Here is an 18,487-nt window from a genome sequence, read left to right as displayed (position 1 = left end):
TAAAAAGTACATTATTTTCTTTAGGAATGTAGGGAAGTAAAAGATGTCAAAATTATAAAGAGTAAAGTGCAGATAACCCCCCCAAAACGACTTAAGTAGTACTTTAAAGTATGTTTACTTTACACACCACTGTTGAACTCGGGATCAGAGTAATATTCAGAGCATATTCATTTCCAGTTTATTACTGGGTCAATCCTGGTTTCCAAACCGTCATTAAGCACTCAAGACCTTTCTCGTCCAGAACCACTGAGCGAAAGATTTTTACAACTCTCATTGTTCTATCTGTGACTAAACTGTCCAGGACTTATCTATTTTTGCTGAACGGATATGAACTAATTCGGACTTCCGGTTTCAGTCTTACAGAACCACCAAAATGGCGAAAGTCGCCAAAACACACGAAGGTAAGACTATTTATTTAGAAAATGTTGTAAATTGGTATTATAATTTAACTTGACGTACGTCGGGTTCCTATTAAAAAGAGGATCAATATGCATCCATTGTTTTGAAGCTAGCTACATGTTTTAGCTATATTTTCATTCGTGATAACCTAACGTTAAACGCAACGAGGATGGATAGCTAATGGCGCCCCCCCCCCCCCCCCAACTGCTAGGCTAGCTAGACAATACAACATTTCTACAACCATGATTTCCTTGATCAGTATGCTCTTCAATTATACTATTTGTGTAGATGTTGCTATAAGAAACTTGCTATGGTATAGATATGGCTAGATTTATTTAACAGCGTCAGTGTTGTTGTAGAAACTAAAATGGCGTTGGAAGTATGGCATGATGTCGGACAGACACCGCACTGATCCTAGTATCGTAACGTTTGACGTGTTCCAGATTACACACATCATGAATACATTTTGTAGCTATGATAGCCAACTTTATTTGGATGATCTAATCTTTGTCCAGCCAGCACGGTCTGATTGCGCTCAAATTGAAACTAATTTAGCAGGGCCTAGGTCAGCGTTTCCCAAACTCGGTCCTGGGGAACCCAACCAAGGGCTGCAGGTTAAGGTTTTATCCCTAGCGCTACACATCTGATTCATAAAATCAACTAATCATCAATATTTGATTATTTGAATCGGCTGTGTATTCCTAGGGCAAAAACGTGCCCCCCTTGGGGTCCCCAGAACCGAATGTCGGAAATGCTGCCCTAGTTACTTTGTCAACACAGCGATCGATTTGAGCACAGATGAGAGTTAATGCGTGCTATACAAGCATACTAATTGATTACAATACAATAGTAGATTTAAAAAAAAAAAAAGGAAATATGTAGCTTATCACTACTGCCGATGCTATTTGAGTTTTTGTTCATTCTCATTTGATAATATGCTTTATCTTAGGTGATGCGTTTGTACATATTTTTCAACACCCTGAAAGTCAATGACTGTTGTGTTATTCTTCCCCCCTGTCCCCAGACATTGAGGCCCAGATCCTGGAGATCCAGGGCATGAAGGCTGCCCTGGTGGAGGAGGGAGCAGATCAGGGTGTGGGCCTGGACTCAACTGGATATTACGACCAGGAGATCTATGGTGGCAGTGACAGCCGCTTCGCTGGATATGTCACCTCCATTGCTGCCAATGAACAGGAGGATGTAAGTGTTGCATGTCAAGTCCTGTGTTTTGATGTATGTGTATGTATGCTTGTTTGTTTTCTTTTTAACTTTGAAAATGGTAAAATAAAAGTGTTTTATGTTGTCTGCAACACTGACATCCTCCTTCTCTTCCTAGGGGTCAGGCGTCAGCTATTCCAGTGTCATATTTTTAATGCCGTTGACTACTCCATTATGTCTTGTTGTCTGCGAGCTGGGAGAGTCTGCCTTAAGTGGCTAGGCTTGACCAGACTCTTCTCTCTCTTATTTTCAGGATGACGAGGAGGACTCTTCAACAAGTCTACTTGGACAGAAGAAACCGGGGTATCACGCTCCGGTGGCTATACTCAATGCAATACCACAGTCAGACGAACAGGTTAGTCCCAGTAACACCATCTCCCTCTCCAGCTTTTGCAATAAGTGTAGAATTCTACTTTTGAGTTCAAACCTGACAGAGAACCTATTACTGAACCTTATTGCAAAAGTTTTGGATTTGCTTAATTATCCTGCTACTATCTTGTCATAGACATTTTATTATGGCTAGTTCTCACATTAAATGTCTGTTTACCATGATGACATGTATTGTAACATGCTGTGTTCTCTCTCCTCTCAGTACGACCCGTTCGCCGAGCACAGACCCGCCAAGATTGCAGAGCGTGAGGACGAGTACAAGGCCAGACGACGACAGATGATCATCTCTCCGGAGCGACTCGACCCCTTTGCAGACGGTAAATTTCACCCCTCCATAGTGTCCTCCCCTGTTCATGTTATACCCTCTCTCCCTTATCCCATGGCTGCCTTTCAAGGGTTTCAACCCACCTTTTGTTGCTTAGCCCTTCGAGCACTGTGCAACGGCTTGCTCCCCAGACTAAGACCTTCCCGTGGTAATCTTTCCTGGCCCGAGGGCGGTTGGTTCTCTTGTCACTGCTCCTTTTATCACTCATCATTTCCTCTCAATAAAATCTCTTTGCTTTGAGGCAAACGGTCTGCGATGCAGATACACATTTTTTTTTCTTCTTGGAAAATGACAATAATTGTAAACAGGATTTAAGTAGTATAAAATAAATGTCTGCCAGTGAGGGGTTCCATTTTGTTTTAGGGAGAGGTGGTTTGCCGTTGTCTTGGTTAGACTTTCGTACCTAACACTACATGGGTGGCAGGTAGCTTGTGTGTCTCGAAGGGTTAACATACCCATGTGGCTATCTCATGTACTGATGGTGAAAAGAACTGTCTTACTCTTAAGAAAGGTATTAAGTAATGTGAGTAGCAAAGAAAATAAACCTCTATGGGTTTGATGGTCAACTTTGGGGTAATTCACCTGCTCATGCAATATGCCGCACCCTGCTGTGCCCAGTAGGCGGGAACACAATGACCCCACACACACACACCCCCCCAGAAACGTGCTGGCTGTATGAAGCTTGGCTCCAAGTCACTGAAAGCCCCTAGATGGCAGACCACCTGTGTACAGATCTGAAATATTTCTGTGTAGAACAAGAACACATCAAATGAGCAATGCAATCAGACCACCCCTTTTCTTCCAAGTGGCCCTTCCTTCACTCCACTACAGTATATCATTGTGCAGGCTTATGGTCAGTTACCACCACTGTTGGCTTGTCAGACTTCTATGTGTTGGGGAACTTCCATTAGAAAAGAACAGGACGTCACAAATTATGACACTTACAACGGCACTACAGTTTCTGTGTGTGTGTGTCATCAACATTACTGAGTTATGGTCTCAGATTTCATCGCACATTTAAATGGCTTTTGGTCCAAGTCGGTTCAGGCATCATAACTTGGACTCAGGTGTGTGATTTAATAGAGTGAATTACAATTGCGGTTTAATCTTTGGCAACGAGCTTGTCTTGCCCCTGTGAGGGGTAAGGAGCCGTCAACTAGCTATATTCACATTCCTCAAAGCCTAAATGAACTGAATAGTCCATCAGTTAAACAAGGAGGGCCTATCTCTCAGAATACGGCTTGACTAGCCATTGAGCATTTGATTAACTAAACACACACCTTCTAGAATAGGTTTAAGGTATTTATCTACACAATGCAACAATTTGTTTGTAGCGGCTGAAGCACCCATGTCTCTTTTCTGAGATGAAGTGGCCTCAGTGCCTCTATGTAGTCTGGGTAGGCCTGTATCAAGCCTGCATGTAGACAGCTCTGTCATATACAAAGATGTTGTGTAAATATATTTCTATTTTACATCTTTGTAAAATAGAAACATATCAAGAAATGTGTGTGCCGCAATTCCACAGGCCCATACTAACTGTCCTTAATTTCTCTCCTACAGCAGTACTGCTTTGCCAGTCCTGTACTGCACTCTCTTAAGGGTGCAGCAACTCATCCTGTGTAGGTTATGGTGAACAGACAGACGCGTGCGCTTGTCAGTTTTGTCAGGGTCCGCTGGTTGTCTGTCTGGGTAGGGGGGCAGCTCTTACTCAATAAACCTCTACCATAAGAACCTTTTTAATTTTGTCTTCTACCCTAGACTTTATATCATTACATTTAAACCATAGCAATTTCATGGTAGTCTTTTGCTTTAGATTGATTTTGTAATTCATAGTGAATTAAAAATATATATATATTTTTCTAAAAAGGAAGTCAAGATCTACGTTTACTAAGTTGAAATAGCAATCGACTGATGTCAAACTACCAGCTGCTCAGTAGCAGGCAGCCTGCCCCCCCCCCCCCCCCCCCCCCTGGAACTAATCGTAGCCTCCACGGCCCCTGATGTAAACGTGTAACTACATATAGATGCTCCCCCTACCCTGGGTTACATAAAGTAGCTACAAATTTATCTCACAAGAAGATTCCTAGATTTGGGAACAATTTTAATTTTATTAATCAATACTTCACAATCTAGAGGGTATTTTACATTTTTTCATTTATTTAAGGTTTGAGCCCCAGGAGGATTTTTCTTTTGAATGACATAAAAACAAATCACAGGTGGTATGCTTATGTGTGTGAGTTCCAACCCTTTTCCAAAGTGTTACTAATGGTAAAGAGACATTTTCTAGGCTTCTTTTCTGCCGGTTGAAGTCTGACTGCAGAAGGACCCTTGGCACTGAAAGTGTACGTATTCTGGAGAGCACAGCCCAGGACCCCTGCATCAGTGATGGCTTTATCCTCGCCTGTTATCTCCTTAAAAGAAAAAAAACACCTCAGCTCTTTCTCAATGTATCTGCCTGTTGTTTTTTTATTCAGCTATGTTTGTATGTAAGGCAAGCAAGAGAGGACTGCCTGTATGTTGTGTATCTAGGGTTGTCTTGTTGTGATTCAGCTTAAGGAACTAATACAGTAAAAGTTTCTAAAGAAGTGAGGGCCTAGCTGAGCTGGCTGTGTTTTACTTGCTGTGTGTGTGTTATGAATCCGGGTCCTGGGGCGCGTTCTAATCGGCTGCCCTGTGTCTTGTTGGTGCTCTCTCGCGCAGGGGGTAAAACGCCGGACCCAAAGCTGCAGTCCAGGTCGTACATGGATGTCATGAAGGAGCAGCACCTGACCAAAGAGGAGGTAAGACAGACCAGATATACCCCCTTTGTGGTTTAGCAAAGGGCATAACTTTGTCTTCAGGTAATGTGTCTATTAGTGGTGTATCCAAATCAAATCATAGAGGGTTATAATATATAATAAGAATATTTCGTTGTGTGGGTCTGTTCAGTGTGGGGTTTTGTTGCCTTTAATAGACTTCCGTCCTACAAAGCTCAAGGGACATTTTCCTCTGTTGTGTTGTAGTTAGTCTTTGGTTCGTGTTCTCACCCTCTCTTCTCTCCCTTTATGCAGAAAGAGATCCGTCAGCAGATGGCAGAAAAGGCCAAGACGGGAGACCTGAAGGCTGTCAACGGCTCTGCTGCCTCCCAGGCTGCTGCCGCCGCCGCTGCCGCCAAGCGCAAACGCCGCTGGGACCAGACGGCCGAGAAACAGGACCAATCAGGAACCCCCAGCAACGCCGGCACACCCAAGAAGATGTCTAGCTGGGACCAGGCTGACCAGGCTGCTGAGGTAAAACGTATTATCTTAGCTGATCAGATCAATCAAGTTTGTATCCTTACTGTGACTTGGTGCGAGCTAGTGTTTGATAAGAAAATTATATAGGACCAAGTGTTTGTTTTTGGGGCAGTTTATTTCTGTCTTGCCTTAAATATACTTTTTTATGCTCCTAGTGGAACTAAGGACATCAACCTGGCTTCATTTCTGGTCTGTAAGAACTCATTGATCCCTTTATCCCCTGACTCTTTCTCACTCGCTCTCTCCACAGCAGACCCCAGGACACACCCCTGGCCACACCCCCTCCAACAGCCGCTGGGACGAGACCCCTGGCAGGAATAAGGGCAGCGAGACCCCAGGGGCCACTCCCAGCTCCCGGATGTGGGACCCAACCCCCAGCCACACCCCGGCCGGAGCAGCCACCCCAGGCAGAGGGGACACACCGGGACACACCACCCCCGGACATGGGGGAGCCACAGGCAGCGTGCGCAAAAACCGTTGGGACGAGACCCCCAAGACTGAGAGGGAGACCCCTGGTCATGGTAGTGGTTGGGCCGAGACTCCCCGTACAGACAGAGGAGACGAGTCGGTGGGAGAGACCCCCACCCCCGGGGCCAGTAAGAGGAAGTCCCGTTGGGACGAGACCCCTGCCAGCCAGATGGGCTCTTCCACTCCACTGATGACCCCTGGGAAGACTCCCATTGGAACCCCTGCCATGAATATGGCCACTCCCTCTCCAGGTACTGTCAATGACCTAACCTACATCTCAACCCATTTTCAATTTAGAGGTAGAATATCATTTAAAACTGATAACCGTTGGCAAATCATATTTGCTATTACGTACTTGTTCATTTATTAGTAATATAAATTACTAGTAATAGAAGTAGTAGAATGTCCCACTAAGTCATGATACTAGGTTGAGGCGTGTTTTACATTATGTATGTGTTTCGTATCCTGTCAGGTCACCTGATGAGCATGACCCCAGAGCAGCTGCAGGCGTGGCGTTGGGAGAGGGAGATCGATGAGAGAAACCGACCACTCACAGACGATGAGCTGGACGCCATGTTCCCAGAGGGATACAAGGTAGAGTAGACTCTCACACTCACCAGCACAATGGAGAAATCACAACTAATACCTATATTAAGTAAGTGAATAGTCGTCATTGATGATACCATAACGAGTTGGAACAGGACAGTCTGTCTCTGGTCACTGGGTCAGTGTCACGTTCTGTCTCTCTGGGTTCAGTTCCCCACAATGGCGTGTCTCTTACTGAAGACATCAAGGTGTTTGTTTAAGACCTCAAACCTGTACACAAAAAAAAGAGTAAACCGTACTGTAAAATAAGTTAACGGTTTAGTAAGTGAACAGTACTGATGTTTCATCCCCCACCTCCCTCCACAGGTCCTTCCCCCACCAGCAGGCTATGTGCCCATCCGTACCCCGGCCCGGAAGCTGTCTGCCACCCCCACCCCCATGGGGGGCATGACGGGCTTCCACATGCAACAGGAGGACCGCTCCATGAAGCAGATCAACGACCAGCCCAGTGGGAACCTGCCCTTCCTAAAACCAGACGACATCCAGTACTTTGATAAACTGCTGGTTGAGGTAGATGAGTCCACTCTGAGCCCAGAGGAACAGAAGGAGCGTAAGATCATGAAACTGCTGCTGAAGATCAAGAACGGAACACCTCCCATGAGAAAGGTGAGGCCAACTGTCCTCATAGTCTTGACCACAGAATACAAAATTGAACTTTCCCTGACCAAGATGGCTGCCATTACCCGCACATTCTACGAGCTATGAAGGTTTATGACATAGGCTACTCTAGTGTTATATTGTATCTCTATGGTCTTTATTCCATCTTCCTTTTGATGTGTAACTCTCACCACTGAAATGTCAATCACCCAGTCTAACCCCCTTGCGTCTCTCCTCAGGCTGCCCTGCGTCAGATCACAGACAAGGCGAGGGAGTTTGGAGCAGGGCCCCTGTTCAACCAGATCCTGCCCCTGCTCATGTCTCCTACTCTGGAGGACCAGGAGCGCCACCTACTGGTCAAGGTCATCGACCGCATCCTCTACAAGCTGGACGATCTCGTCCGCCCATACGTACACAAGGTGGGTCAGTGTGTGTGAGAGTGGCAGTACTCACTCACTGACTCTGTTACAATATGTCTCCTGTGCTGAGATTGGCACTGTGTGTGGTTCACTAACTGACTCTGTTCCCCAGATCCTGGTGGTGATTGAGCCCCTGCTGATTGATGAAGATTACTACGCCAGAGTGGAAGGCAGAGAGATCATCTCTAACTTGGCCAAGGTGAGCCCCACTCCCAGACCTATAATGTACTCCCACGCCCACCACAGTTAGGTAATATGCCTGTTGGACCTGTCCGTGGTCAGATCAGGGCTAGTACTTCGCTAGCTGAAAAACCAGCACGAGAACTAGCCGATTTGACATCCATTTCTGTTCTCACCCTGCACCCGTTGGTTACATTCCTACAGCGAGTAGAGAGAGAAAAAATTCTCTCCTGAAACCACATTAGAAAAAGACACTAATGCTGTCTATCCAAGCAGTGTCATGAACACCAATTAATCTGTTGATCTCTTTCCATGTCTCTCTCCTTCCCTCCCCTTCTAGGCTGCTGGCCTGGCCACTATGATCTCCACCATGAGGCCTGATATTGACAACATGGACGAGTATGTCAGAAATACAACAGCCAGAGCTTTCGCTGTCGTAGCGTCCGCTCTGGGTATCCCCTCCCTGCTGCCCTTCCTCAAGGCTGTGTGTAAGAGCAAGAAGTCATGGCAGGCCCGCCACACGGGCATCAAGATTGTCCAGCAGATCGCCATCCTCATGGGCTGTGCCATCCTGCCCCATCTGAGGAGTCTGGTGGAGATCATCGAGCATGGTGAGCTGAGGGAGCGACACAGATAGTATGTGAATTTGATGAGGTAGTTTAGTTTTCTACTATCTAGTAATAGTCATTTTGCTATTTTTGGGAGTTACAGTCTAGTAAATGTGATTCGTAGTTTAGCATTTAAAAAAATTTTTTAGAAATGTGTGCCTTTTCAAGTTCATTGGCTTTTTAAGTGCATTTCACACATGGTCACTAAAAACACTACCAGGAAGGATAAAATATGATCTGTTACTGACCTTTACTGTCTGTGCCCCCCTCAGGTCTGGTGGATGAGCAGCAGAAGGTGCGGACCATCAGTGCCCTGGCCATTGCTGCCCTGGCGGAGGCTGCCACTCCCTACGGTATCGAGTCCTTTGACTCCGTACTCAAACCCCTGTGGAAGGGTATCAGACAGCACAGAGGAAAGGTGAGGACTAAACACTGCAGGACCAAACTGTTCAGGACCCATTGCCTTCGGTTACATGCCTGCGAATCATTCTCGCCTGTTCGACCTATCAGTGGTCAGATCAGGGCTAGTACTTCGCTAGATTGACACCAACATGAGAACTGGCAGATGTGACATCATTTCACTTCTGTTCTCACCCTGCACACGTTGGTTACATTCTTAAAACAACTAGTTAATACAAGTTTACCTGAAGTCACATTCAACTTTATCAGAGTATCTTGGCTGTGTGACCTGGTAACTGAGTTAAACCTCCCTCTCTTTCCCCTCTGGGTTCCAGGGTCTGGCTGCGTTCCTGAAGGCCATTGGCTACCTGATCCCTCTGATGGATGCTGAGTATGCTAACTACTACACCAGAGAGGTCATGCTGATCCTCATCAGAGAGTTCCAGTCCCCTGACGAGGAGATGAAGAAGATCGTGCTCAAGGTGAGGGAGCCTAACTGTGTGTGTGTGTGTGTGTGCGTGCGCGAATCATTCTCGCCTGTTCGACCTATCAGTGGTCAGATCAGGGCTAGTACTTCGCTAGATGGACACCAACACGAGAACTGGCAGATGTGACATCATTTCACTTCTGTTCTCACCCTGCACCCGTTGGTTACATTTCCAAAATGGAAAGAAGTTACTAGCTAGTACACTTCAATCAGAATTGGTGTATGTGTGCCCTGTTTCTAACCCCCATTGTTCCCCCTCTCTTCCAGGTGGTGAAACAGTGTTGTGGTACTGACGGTGTGGAAGCCAACTACATCAAGACAGAGATCCTGCCCCCCTTCTTCAAGCACTTCTGGCAGCACAGGATGGCCCTGGACAGACGCAACTACAGACAGGTAGGTACGCACAACTCACACACACATGACTCCATACACTAACGACATGTTGAATTTGTTTGGTCAAGTAGGCAGTTGTGTTCCAAGTATGAATAGAAAAGCAAAAATGAAGGTCTGTGCCAAGGCTTGTAGCAGAAGATGACGGGTGATTTAAGAGTTAGATTTACTAAGTAAAGTTCGACATTAAGTTGAACTATACCAAGCAACAATAAGCAGAAGATTTTATGACTGGATTTCAATGTTTAGTTCAACGTTAATTAATCACTGCCGTGTTACCCTCGAGATGTGAACTGACCCAATTCCCCCCCCCCCCCCCCCCCCCCATATCTCTCTCTAGCTGGTGGACACCACAGTAGAACTGGCCAACAAGGTGGGAGCAGCAGAGATCATCTCTCGTATAGTAGATGACCTGAAGGACGAGGCAGAGCAGTACAGGAAGATGGTGATGGAGACCATAGAGAAGATCATGGGGAACCTGGGAGCTGCTGACATCGACCACAAGCTGGAGGAGCAGCTGATCGACGGCATCCTTTATGCCTTCCAGGAACAGACCACCGAGGTGAGACCAGGGGCACGTTCAGCAAGGAACAGTTGTGGAACGTTCAGATAGAAATGATTTATGTAGAACAAATATGCCTTTATGACCTGTAGAATAAGGAATCATGTCAGCTCTGTTCATCACATTTCTATCTGCAAGGTTTCAGAATGTTTGCCGACTGAACCTGGCTCAGGGTATAACGTTAGGGACATAACGTTGGGGAATGTTCAGATAGACATTTTGTAAAGCCTGTGATGAAACAAGTTATCCCTGTCTGAACAGCAGTGTGGACTTCTGGTAGTTTGATGGGAGATTCATATTGATTGGAATGGGTAAGCATCTGTGTCTGAAATGGCATACTATTCCGTTTAAACCAGAGCCCTATAGGCTTTGGTCAAATGTAGTGCAGTATATAGGGAATAGGATGCCATTTTGAACGCAGACACTGTCCATTAGCCTACCTGTGTAGACTATGACTAACTCTAGTTGACCTCTGACCCTGTGTAGGACTCTGTAATGCTGAACGGGTTTGGCACGGTGGTGAATGCCCTGGGGAAGAGGGTGAAGCCCTACCTGCCTCAGATCTGTGGTACGGTACTGTGGCGTCTCAACAACAAGTCTGCCAAGGTCCGCCAGCAGGCTGCTGACCTCATCTCCCGCACCGCCGTGGTCATGAAGACCTGCCAGGAGGTTAGACTGGCTCAAACAGACTCACACTCGTACTCTCTCACTCACAAACTTTGCTACGAACGTGTGCAGGGTTTTTCTTCCTTTCTAAACCTCTCTTTCTCCCCTCAACAGGAGAAGCTGATGGGTCATCTGGGAGTGGTGTTATATGAGTACCTAGGAGAGGAGTATCCTGAAGTACTGGGAAGCATCCTCGGTGCTCTCAAGGCCATTGTCAACGTCATCGGTACGTAAACATCACCCTCTCACTACTACACCTGTCTTCTCTTTGCGAATCATTCTCGCCTGTTCGACCTATCAGTGGTCAGATCAGGGCTAGTACTTCGCTAGATTGACACCAACACGAGAACTGGCAGATGTGACATCATTTCACTTCTGTTCTCACCCTGCACCCGTTGGTTACAAATGAAAAGTCAATTGGCATTTAGTGTCTTCCGAAATGCAATTTATTCCCCCTGTTATATAGCTCAGGACACCATTCCTCTCGCTTCCTGAAACATGCGCTGCAATTATTTATGAGAAAGCACTCAAGTTGGAAGAGAAATGCCTATGAATGAATTGGGTTAGTTGAGTTCAGTGAAGAACATGGGTTGGTCTGTACAGAGGGTTCAACAGCATTAACATTAGAAGAGTGGTTATGGTAATAGTAGTGGTGGTAAGAGTAAAACTGGTTGATATACATCCAGACATCTGATTGGTTGTCTTTCCTGTCATTCATAGGCATGCATAAGATGACTCCACCAATCAAAGACCTGCTGCCGCGCCTGACGCCAATCTTGAAGAACAGACATGAGAAGGTGCAGGAGAACTGTATTGACCTGGTGGGCAGGATTGCTGACAGGTATGTGTGTGGTGATGGCCTTGCATATTTCAATCTTTGACTCTCAATTCGACTTTCCTCGACATCCTGTCTCCTCCTTCTCAACCGTATTGGAGAAGGTTCGAGTTCCCTCTGGGAAAGGAGGAAAGATGAATTGAGAAAGCCTCTGACGCCTACTCATATGTGCAGAAATTGATATACTAGTAGATGTTTCATCAACCATGTTCTAACTCCTACCCTGCTCTGTCTGTAGGGGTGCCGAGTACGTGTCGGCCAGGGAATGGATGCGGATCTGTTTTGAGCTGCTGGAGCTCCTGAAGGCCCACAAGAAGGCCATCCGCAGAGCCACTGTCAACACCTTTGGATACATCGCCAAGGCTATCGGGTCAGTGCTCCAGTTTCTGGCTAATTCATGCCCATACCATCCTCACAGTTTCATCTATTAGGGATTCTGTTTGGAAATGAAATGTCTGCTCAAGGACGTTGTGTTTAATTGAATGTTTTCCCCTCCCAAATGTGAGCATTTTCAATTGAGCTTGGTCATATTCCTTTTTGCTGTTGTGGTTTTTAATGTGCACGGATTTAGCATGTGGGTGACCTCCTGACCCCTCTCTCCCCCTCCAGACCCCATGACGTGCTGGCCACACTACTAAACAACCTGAAGGTTCAGGAGCGTCAGAACAGAGTGTGTACCACCGTGGCCATCGCCATCGTGGCTGAGACCTGTTCTCCCTTCACCGTGCTCCCCGCGCTCATGAATGAGTACCGCGTGCCAGAGCTCAACGTGCAGAACGGCGTGCTCAAGTCCCTCTCCTTCCTGTTTGAGTACATTGGGGAGATGGGCAAGGACTACATTTACGCTGTCACGCCCCTGCTGGAGGATGCACTGATGGACAGGTGAAAGGACTGCATTGTGATGTTTTGGCTTAAGTTCTAGTAACTCAATGAACTCCTTCACTACCCAGATAAACATAGCATTTCCCTCCTAATTAAGTATTCATTATATCTACAAGCAGTGCATTTAACTAGCCATGAGCTTCAGCCCTGTATGTCAACAGTGTTGGCAGGCAGTTGACTTGGTGGTATTATGCCTGCGAATCATTCTCGCCTGTTCGACCTATCAGTGGTCAGATCAGGGCTAGTACTTCGCTAGATGGACACCAACACGAGAACTGGCAGATGTGACATCATTTCACTTCTGTTCTCACCCTGCACCCGTTGGTTACAAAGTAAAATGTAATTCATTGTCAATGAGGATTTCACCCTCAGTCTTAGAATATACAGTGCATTTGGAAAGTTTTCAGACCCCACTTTCCACATGTTGTTATGTTACAGCCTTATTCCAAAATTGATTAAATTGTTTCCCCCCCTCAATCTACACACAATACCTCATAATGACAAAGCAAAAACAAGTTTAGACAGTTTTGCTAACTAATAAAAAATATTTTAAAAACGGAAATATCACATTTACATAAGTATTCAGACCCTTTACTCAGTACTTTGTTGAAGCACGTTTGGTAGCGATTACAGCCTCGAGTCTTCTTGGGTATGACACTACAAGCTTGGCACACCTGTATTTGGTGAGTTTCTCCCATTACTCTCTGCAGATCCTCTCAAGCTCTATCAGGTTGGATCGGGAGCGTTGCTGCACAGCTATTTTCAGGTCTCTCCAGAGATGTTCGATCAGGTTCAAGTCTGGGTTCTGGCTGGGCCACTCAAGGACAATTAGAGACTTGTCCCGAAGTCACTCCTGCATTGTCTTGGCTGTGTGGTCCTAAGTGCTCTGGAGCAGGTTTTCATCAAGGATCTCGGTACTTTGCCCCATTCATCTTTCCCTCGATCCTGACTCGTCTCCCAGTCCCAGCTGCTGAAAAACATCCCCACAGCATGATGATGCTGCCACCACCATGTGCCAGGTTTCTTCCAGACGTGATGCTTTGCAGTCAGGCCAAATAGTTCAAACTTGGTTTCATCAGACCAGAGAATCTTGTTTCTCATCTTTAGGTGCCTTTTGGCAAACTCCAAGCAGGTTGTCATGTGCCTTTTACTGAGGAGTGGCCTCTGTCTGGCCAGTCTACCATAAAGGCCTGATTAGTGGGAGTGCACCAGAGATGGTTGTCCTTCTGGAAGGTTCTCCCATCTCCACAGAGGAACTCTAGAGCTCTGTCAGTGACCATCGGGTTCTTGGTCACCTTCCTGACTAAGGCCCTTCTCCCCCGATTGCTCAGTTTGGCCGGGTGGCCAGCTCTAGGAAGTGTCTTGGTGGTTCCAAACTTCTTCCATTTAAGAATGATGGAGGCCACTGTGTTTTTAGGGACCTTTGGTACCCTTCCCCAGATCTGTGCCTCGACAAAATCCTGTCTCTGAGTGCTATTGACAATTCCGTCGACCTCATGGCTTGGCTTTTGCTCTGACATGCACTGTCAACTGTGGGACCTTTATATAGACAGGTGGGTCCCATTCCAAATCATGTCCAATCAATTGAATTTACCACAGGTGGACTCGAATCAAGTTGTAGAAACATGTCAAGGATGATCAATGGAAACAGGATGCACCTGAGCTCAATTTCGAGTCTCATAGCAAAGTGTCTGAATACTTATCTAAAGGTATGTTTTTTTTAATACATTTGCTAACATTTCTAAAACCATTTTCGCTTCGTCATTATGGGGTGGCGTGTAGAGATTGCTGACAAAACATTTATTTAATCCAATTTATAATAAGGCTGTAATATAACAACATTTTGAAAAGGTGAAGGGGTCTGAATACTTCCTGAAGGCCCTTTCCACCTTTTGATTGGACCCATGTTAACCCTGTTTCCCCACTTCCTCTCCTTACAGAGACTTGGTCCACAGACAGACAGCCAGTGCCGTGGTGCAGCACATGTCCCTGGGCGTCTACGGCTTCGGCTGTGAAGACTCTCTCAACCACCTGCTCAACTATGTGTGGCCCAACGTGTTTGAGACGTCGCCCCACGTCATCCAGGCTGTGATGGGGGCCTTGGAAGGCCTCAGGGTGGCCATCGGCCCCTGCCGCATGCTGCAGTATTGCCTACAGGTAACTACTTTCACTACTGCCTTCATCAAGGGTGTGCGAACTACGGCCCGTGGGCCGCATCCGGCCGGCCAAAGTTAAATGGCCGGTCCCTAAAAAAGTCTGTGGACATCCGACTTTCGAAATCCAGATGTGGCCTGCAAGCCACAAGGTTTGCCCACCCCTGACCTACATCAATGTTCTCCTTGCTTTGACACAGGTAGCAGACTACTATATATGTATGTCTAAGCTAGTTCCAGAATAACCCAGTGTTGAATCGACATTAAATGTCCAGAAAGGGATGTAAATGTGATAACTTATATTACTATCAAAAGAAACCTACCCTTTATGACGTCCATGAAAGAACTGCTGTGGATATTTAGTAAAAATAACAAAACGTAATGAAAATATAGTAGCACAGCCATTGAGTTGCTGATGCTCTCTAACACAGTCTCCTCTCCCCAGGGTCTGTTCCATCCAGCCAGGAAGGTGCGAGACGTCTACTGGAAGATCTACAACTCTATCTACATCGGCTCCCAGGATGCTCTCATTGCTCATTACCCACACGTCTACAACGATGAGAAGAACCCTTACCTCCGCTATGAGCTGGAGTACTTCCTGTGATTCTGCTCTGCTCTCACTCTCTGACGATTTCTCTCCCTCTTCTCTTTCTCTCTGTTCACTCTTTGTCCTATCTCTCTTGGTGTATAGGACATGGTCCATTTTTTTATATTATTTATCTCCTCTGTCTTTGTAGTGGTTGTATCCAACACAGCCACAGTGGCTGTGGCCTGAGATTCATTTTTAATACAATAAAAACTGTGTATGATAGGGAAATAGTGGATAAAACGGAACAACTTCTTAGAGCTTGTATGTTTTGTTTTATTTCTCCTTTTATAATCATTTCCATAAGGAATGACAGACAGTGAAGTGCAGGCTTTAAGTTAGCCTTGTTATGGAATGGAAAAGCAACTCAAGTGAGTGAAACTCTTTAAAATATTGTCATGGTTTCTTTTTACCGGCCTTGACCGTTCCTTCTCAATGCTTTGCTCGCCTATCAGTGATCACCCCCCTGTTCTTATCAGAATGTTGCTTTATTTGACTGAATAAACGTTTGTGTATAAAATAAAACCTCTGCTTTATTTTGAGTTGGTCAAAGTAAAGCATGAGACATGACTACTCATAGGAGTAATAATATGGAAAGCGGTCTATGAAAAGTACAATCTTCCTTTCCCTATGGTACTTTCCCTATGCCTATGGTCATAACCTTGGAGGGAGAAGAACTCCTTGGTGGAATATGTGAGAACATACCAGCATTCTCCAGATTCAAATTCCACACAGATCGTCTTTGCCACCTTGTGTCATGTCACAACCTCATGTTCCACAGGCACTACTAGTCTTAGATGAATGATTGTTTTTTACTGCAGTTAAATGTACACAGGCTGGCGTAGAACATCGACCATACCAAATGAGCTATATTTCACCCAGAAATACCACTAGATTACATTACAAAGGATACAGTTTGTTCAGAAATGTTTGTAAAGGGAAACATCAACCCTCTAATGCCTTTTGTTCCCTTATCAGGCCCTGTCATCCTGCTGAGACATAACAGACCAAGGTGAAGGAGTGCTCTGGGTAGCTAGCCCTGTGGTTTTGACATGGAAATGAATGCTTGCGTGCCTCTAAGGCTATATGGGGATTCTGGGAAAGGACGTGTGTGTTTGGGCTACAGTCAGTGGGTGGGAGAGAATCAAGGCCAAGGCCCCTATTGGCCTATAGGTAAAGACTGCTGACACTTTGTTTGTACTAAAAAGCACTTTAAATTGAGAATTTCTATTAACCATGCTTTTTAGTTCAGGACTGCTTAATCTGTCCAGGAAACAGGCCCTATATGTTTGTGGGACACCCTCAGGTTTATGCCAGAAGCAACACTTACTCATGTATCTGTTAACAGAACAGCTCTAAAGGTCTGATGATTTCATGCAAGAAGGTGCAAAGGCAACATCCTTCATAATAGATCAGTGGTACATAAGGCCAGTGGAGCGAGGCAGTGGACCTAGTCCTGTCCCCATGCTGTAACATGGCTATAGTCAACCTATCACCAAGGAAGAGCTCGTAATCTTCATGGAGATCATTTCATAGTGTGGTCCTTGAACTGGGCAACCAGCGCCCAGACAGACAGCCAGGCAGTCTCCCATTCAGCCCTGATAAGAGGAGCTCAGCTCTCTCAACACACACACTGTCCTCAAGAGACTCAAGACTATATCAGAGCTGAGTGAGCAATGAGGTTGGTGGAGTCTGTCTGCCTAGAAACTGGGTCAAAGGCAGCGCATGCATGGGTCTCTATGCAGAGTGGTGAAAGGGGGGATACTGCTGAAGTGTAAAGATATGTGGTGGGGGAGGGGTTCCATGGTAGGGAGGTGGTAGAGGGAGATGAGAAAGAGGCCCTGAAGCGAGTAGTAATAGTGTGTATGAGTAATGTGAATCTTGCTCGCTTTCGAGAATCCGACTTGATATGGCACCATAAATTAGGAAGATGTACGAAGGAAGAGTTTGATTCTCTCCCTCAAGGCAAAAGTCAGCCATTCTGGCGACCATGGCAGGGGGTGGGGACATTTAGTCACAACTTTGTACTAGTGGGGCCTTTGCCAGGTCAGATGTCCCCTGAAGGGTTTAGTGTAGTCGTTGGTTGGTGTGACTGGTGTGGTGTGGCTGGCTGGCTACTAGTTTAGGGGTGGAGGCTGGTTTTATGATTTTGTCAACAGGAAATAGATCAGAGATGCAAGAGAGAACAGTAACCCCAACAATAATAGACTATAGTGGACAAGCTACATTTGTGCTCCATAGTTCTGTGCCAAATGTCCATTCTCGTGTAACCATATAAAGAGTTATTTGATTCTCTATCAATCCAGAACTAGGTATGGTAATGACTGAGACATTTCCTGTTTGGTCTCCAAAACACAATAGACTCAGTGCATCTTCCTGAACACATGCAGTATCCTACCTGCTGACTGCACAAAAGGTGGTGTGTGTGTGTGTTGAGAGAGAGATAGGCAACAGTAAACATCTCTGTTGATACTGTACAGAGACTAAGGCATAAGGACAAGAGCATTTCAGATTGATGATAAGAAATACACCTGTTAGTTAAAAATAATAATATTAAATCAAATTGTATTTGTCACATGGTTTGTAGAAAACAGGTGTAGACTAACAGTGAAATGCTTACGGGGGGACCAGGGTTCAATTCCCACGGGGGACCAGGATGAATATGTATGAACTTTCCAATTTGTAAGTCGCTCTGGATAAGAGCGTCTGCTAAATGACTTAAATGTAATGTAATGTTATGGATCCATTTTCAACAATGCAGAGTTAAAGATAAATAGATAAAAAAATAAAAAAATAACTAGTAAAAATAACATGCCTATATACAGGGAGTACCAGTACCGAGTCAATGTGCAGGTGTACAAGGTAATTGAGGTAGCTATGTATTGTATACTGAACAAAAATATGAATGCAACATGCAACAATATAAATGATTTTACTGAGTTACAGTTCATAAGGAAATTAGTCAATTGAAATAAATGCATTAGGCCCTAATCTATGGATTTCAAAAGACTGGGAATACAGATATGCATCTGTTGGTCACAG

At 45.5% G+C, this 18,487-nt stretch overlaps 1 protein-coding gene across 4 annotated transcripts; it reads left to right on the top strand.

Moving 5' to 3' along the window:
* The first annotated feature begins 291 nt into the window (after positions 1–291).
* On the top strand, positions 292–15,970 carry LOC129821129 (splicing factor 3B subunit 1). 4 transcript variants are annotated; one of them, XM_055878458.1, is made up of 23 exons: positions 292–401; positions 1,424–1,599; positions 1,871–1,972; positions 2,210–2,324; positions 5,033–5,112; positions 5,383–5,601; positions 5,861–6,326; positions 6,548–6,669; positions 6,988–7,287; positions 7,518–7,697; positions 7,810–7,896; positions 8,218–8,488; positions 8,758–8,903; positions 9,220–9,366; positions 9,639–9,764; positions 10,102–10,323; positions 10,810–10,992; positions 11,104–11,215; positions 11,710–11,830; positions 12,063–12,194; positions 12,434–12,706; positions 14,647–14,863; positions 15,305–15,970. In XM_055878458.1, exons 1-23 carry the CDS (start codon positions 374–376, stop codon positions 15,461–15,463), a joined length of 3,984 nt encoding a protein of 1,327 aa, XP_055734433.1. In that variant the 5' UTR covers positions 292–373; the 3' UTR covers positions 15,464–15,970. The 4 variants fall into 4 exon arrangements, with proteins under 4 accessions (XP_055734433.1, XP_055734432.1, XP_055734435.1 ...); XM_055878457.1 differs by having other exon boundaries at positions 5,858–6,326; XM_055878459.1 differs by lacking the exons at positions 292–401; positions 1,424–1,599; positions 1,871–1,972; positions 2,210–2,324 and adding an exon at positions 2,569–4,674 and having other exon boundaries at positions 5,858–6,326.
* The last annotated feature ends 2,517 nt before the right edge of the window (positions 15,971–18,487 follow it).

This window comes from Salvelinus fontinalis, chromosome 23, assembly GCF_029448725.1.
Source record: "Salvelinus fontinalis isolate EN_2023a chromosome 23, ASM2944872v1, whole genome shotgun sequence".
Lineage (NCBI taxonomy): Eukaryota > Metazoa > Chordata > Actinopteri > Salmoniformes > Salmonidae > Salvelinus > Salvelinus fontinalis.
Note: the sequence above shows the minus strand (reverse complement) of the source record. Positions and strands in the feature narration are given on the sequence as shown.

Bases quoted from the DNA above. Each gene is read 5' to 3' on its own strand.
- LOC129821129 (XM_055878457.1), top strand. From the start codon at position 374: ATGGCGAAAGTCGCCAAAACACACGAAG. The intron at 5,602-5,857 runs GTAAAACGTATT...CTCTCTCCACAG, and splicing joins AGGCTGACCAGGCTGCTGAG to CAGACCCCAGGACACACCCC. The intron at 7,897-8,217 runs GTGAGCCCCACT...CTCCCCTTCTAG, and splicing joins TCATCTCTAACTTGGCCAAG to GCTGCTGGCCTGGCCACTAT.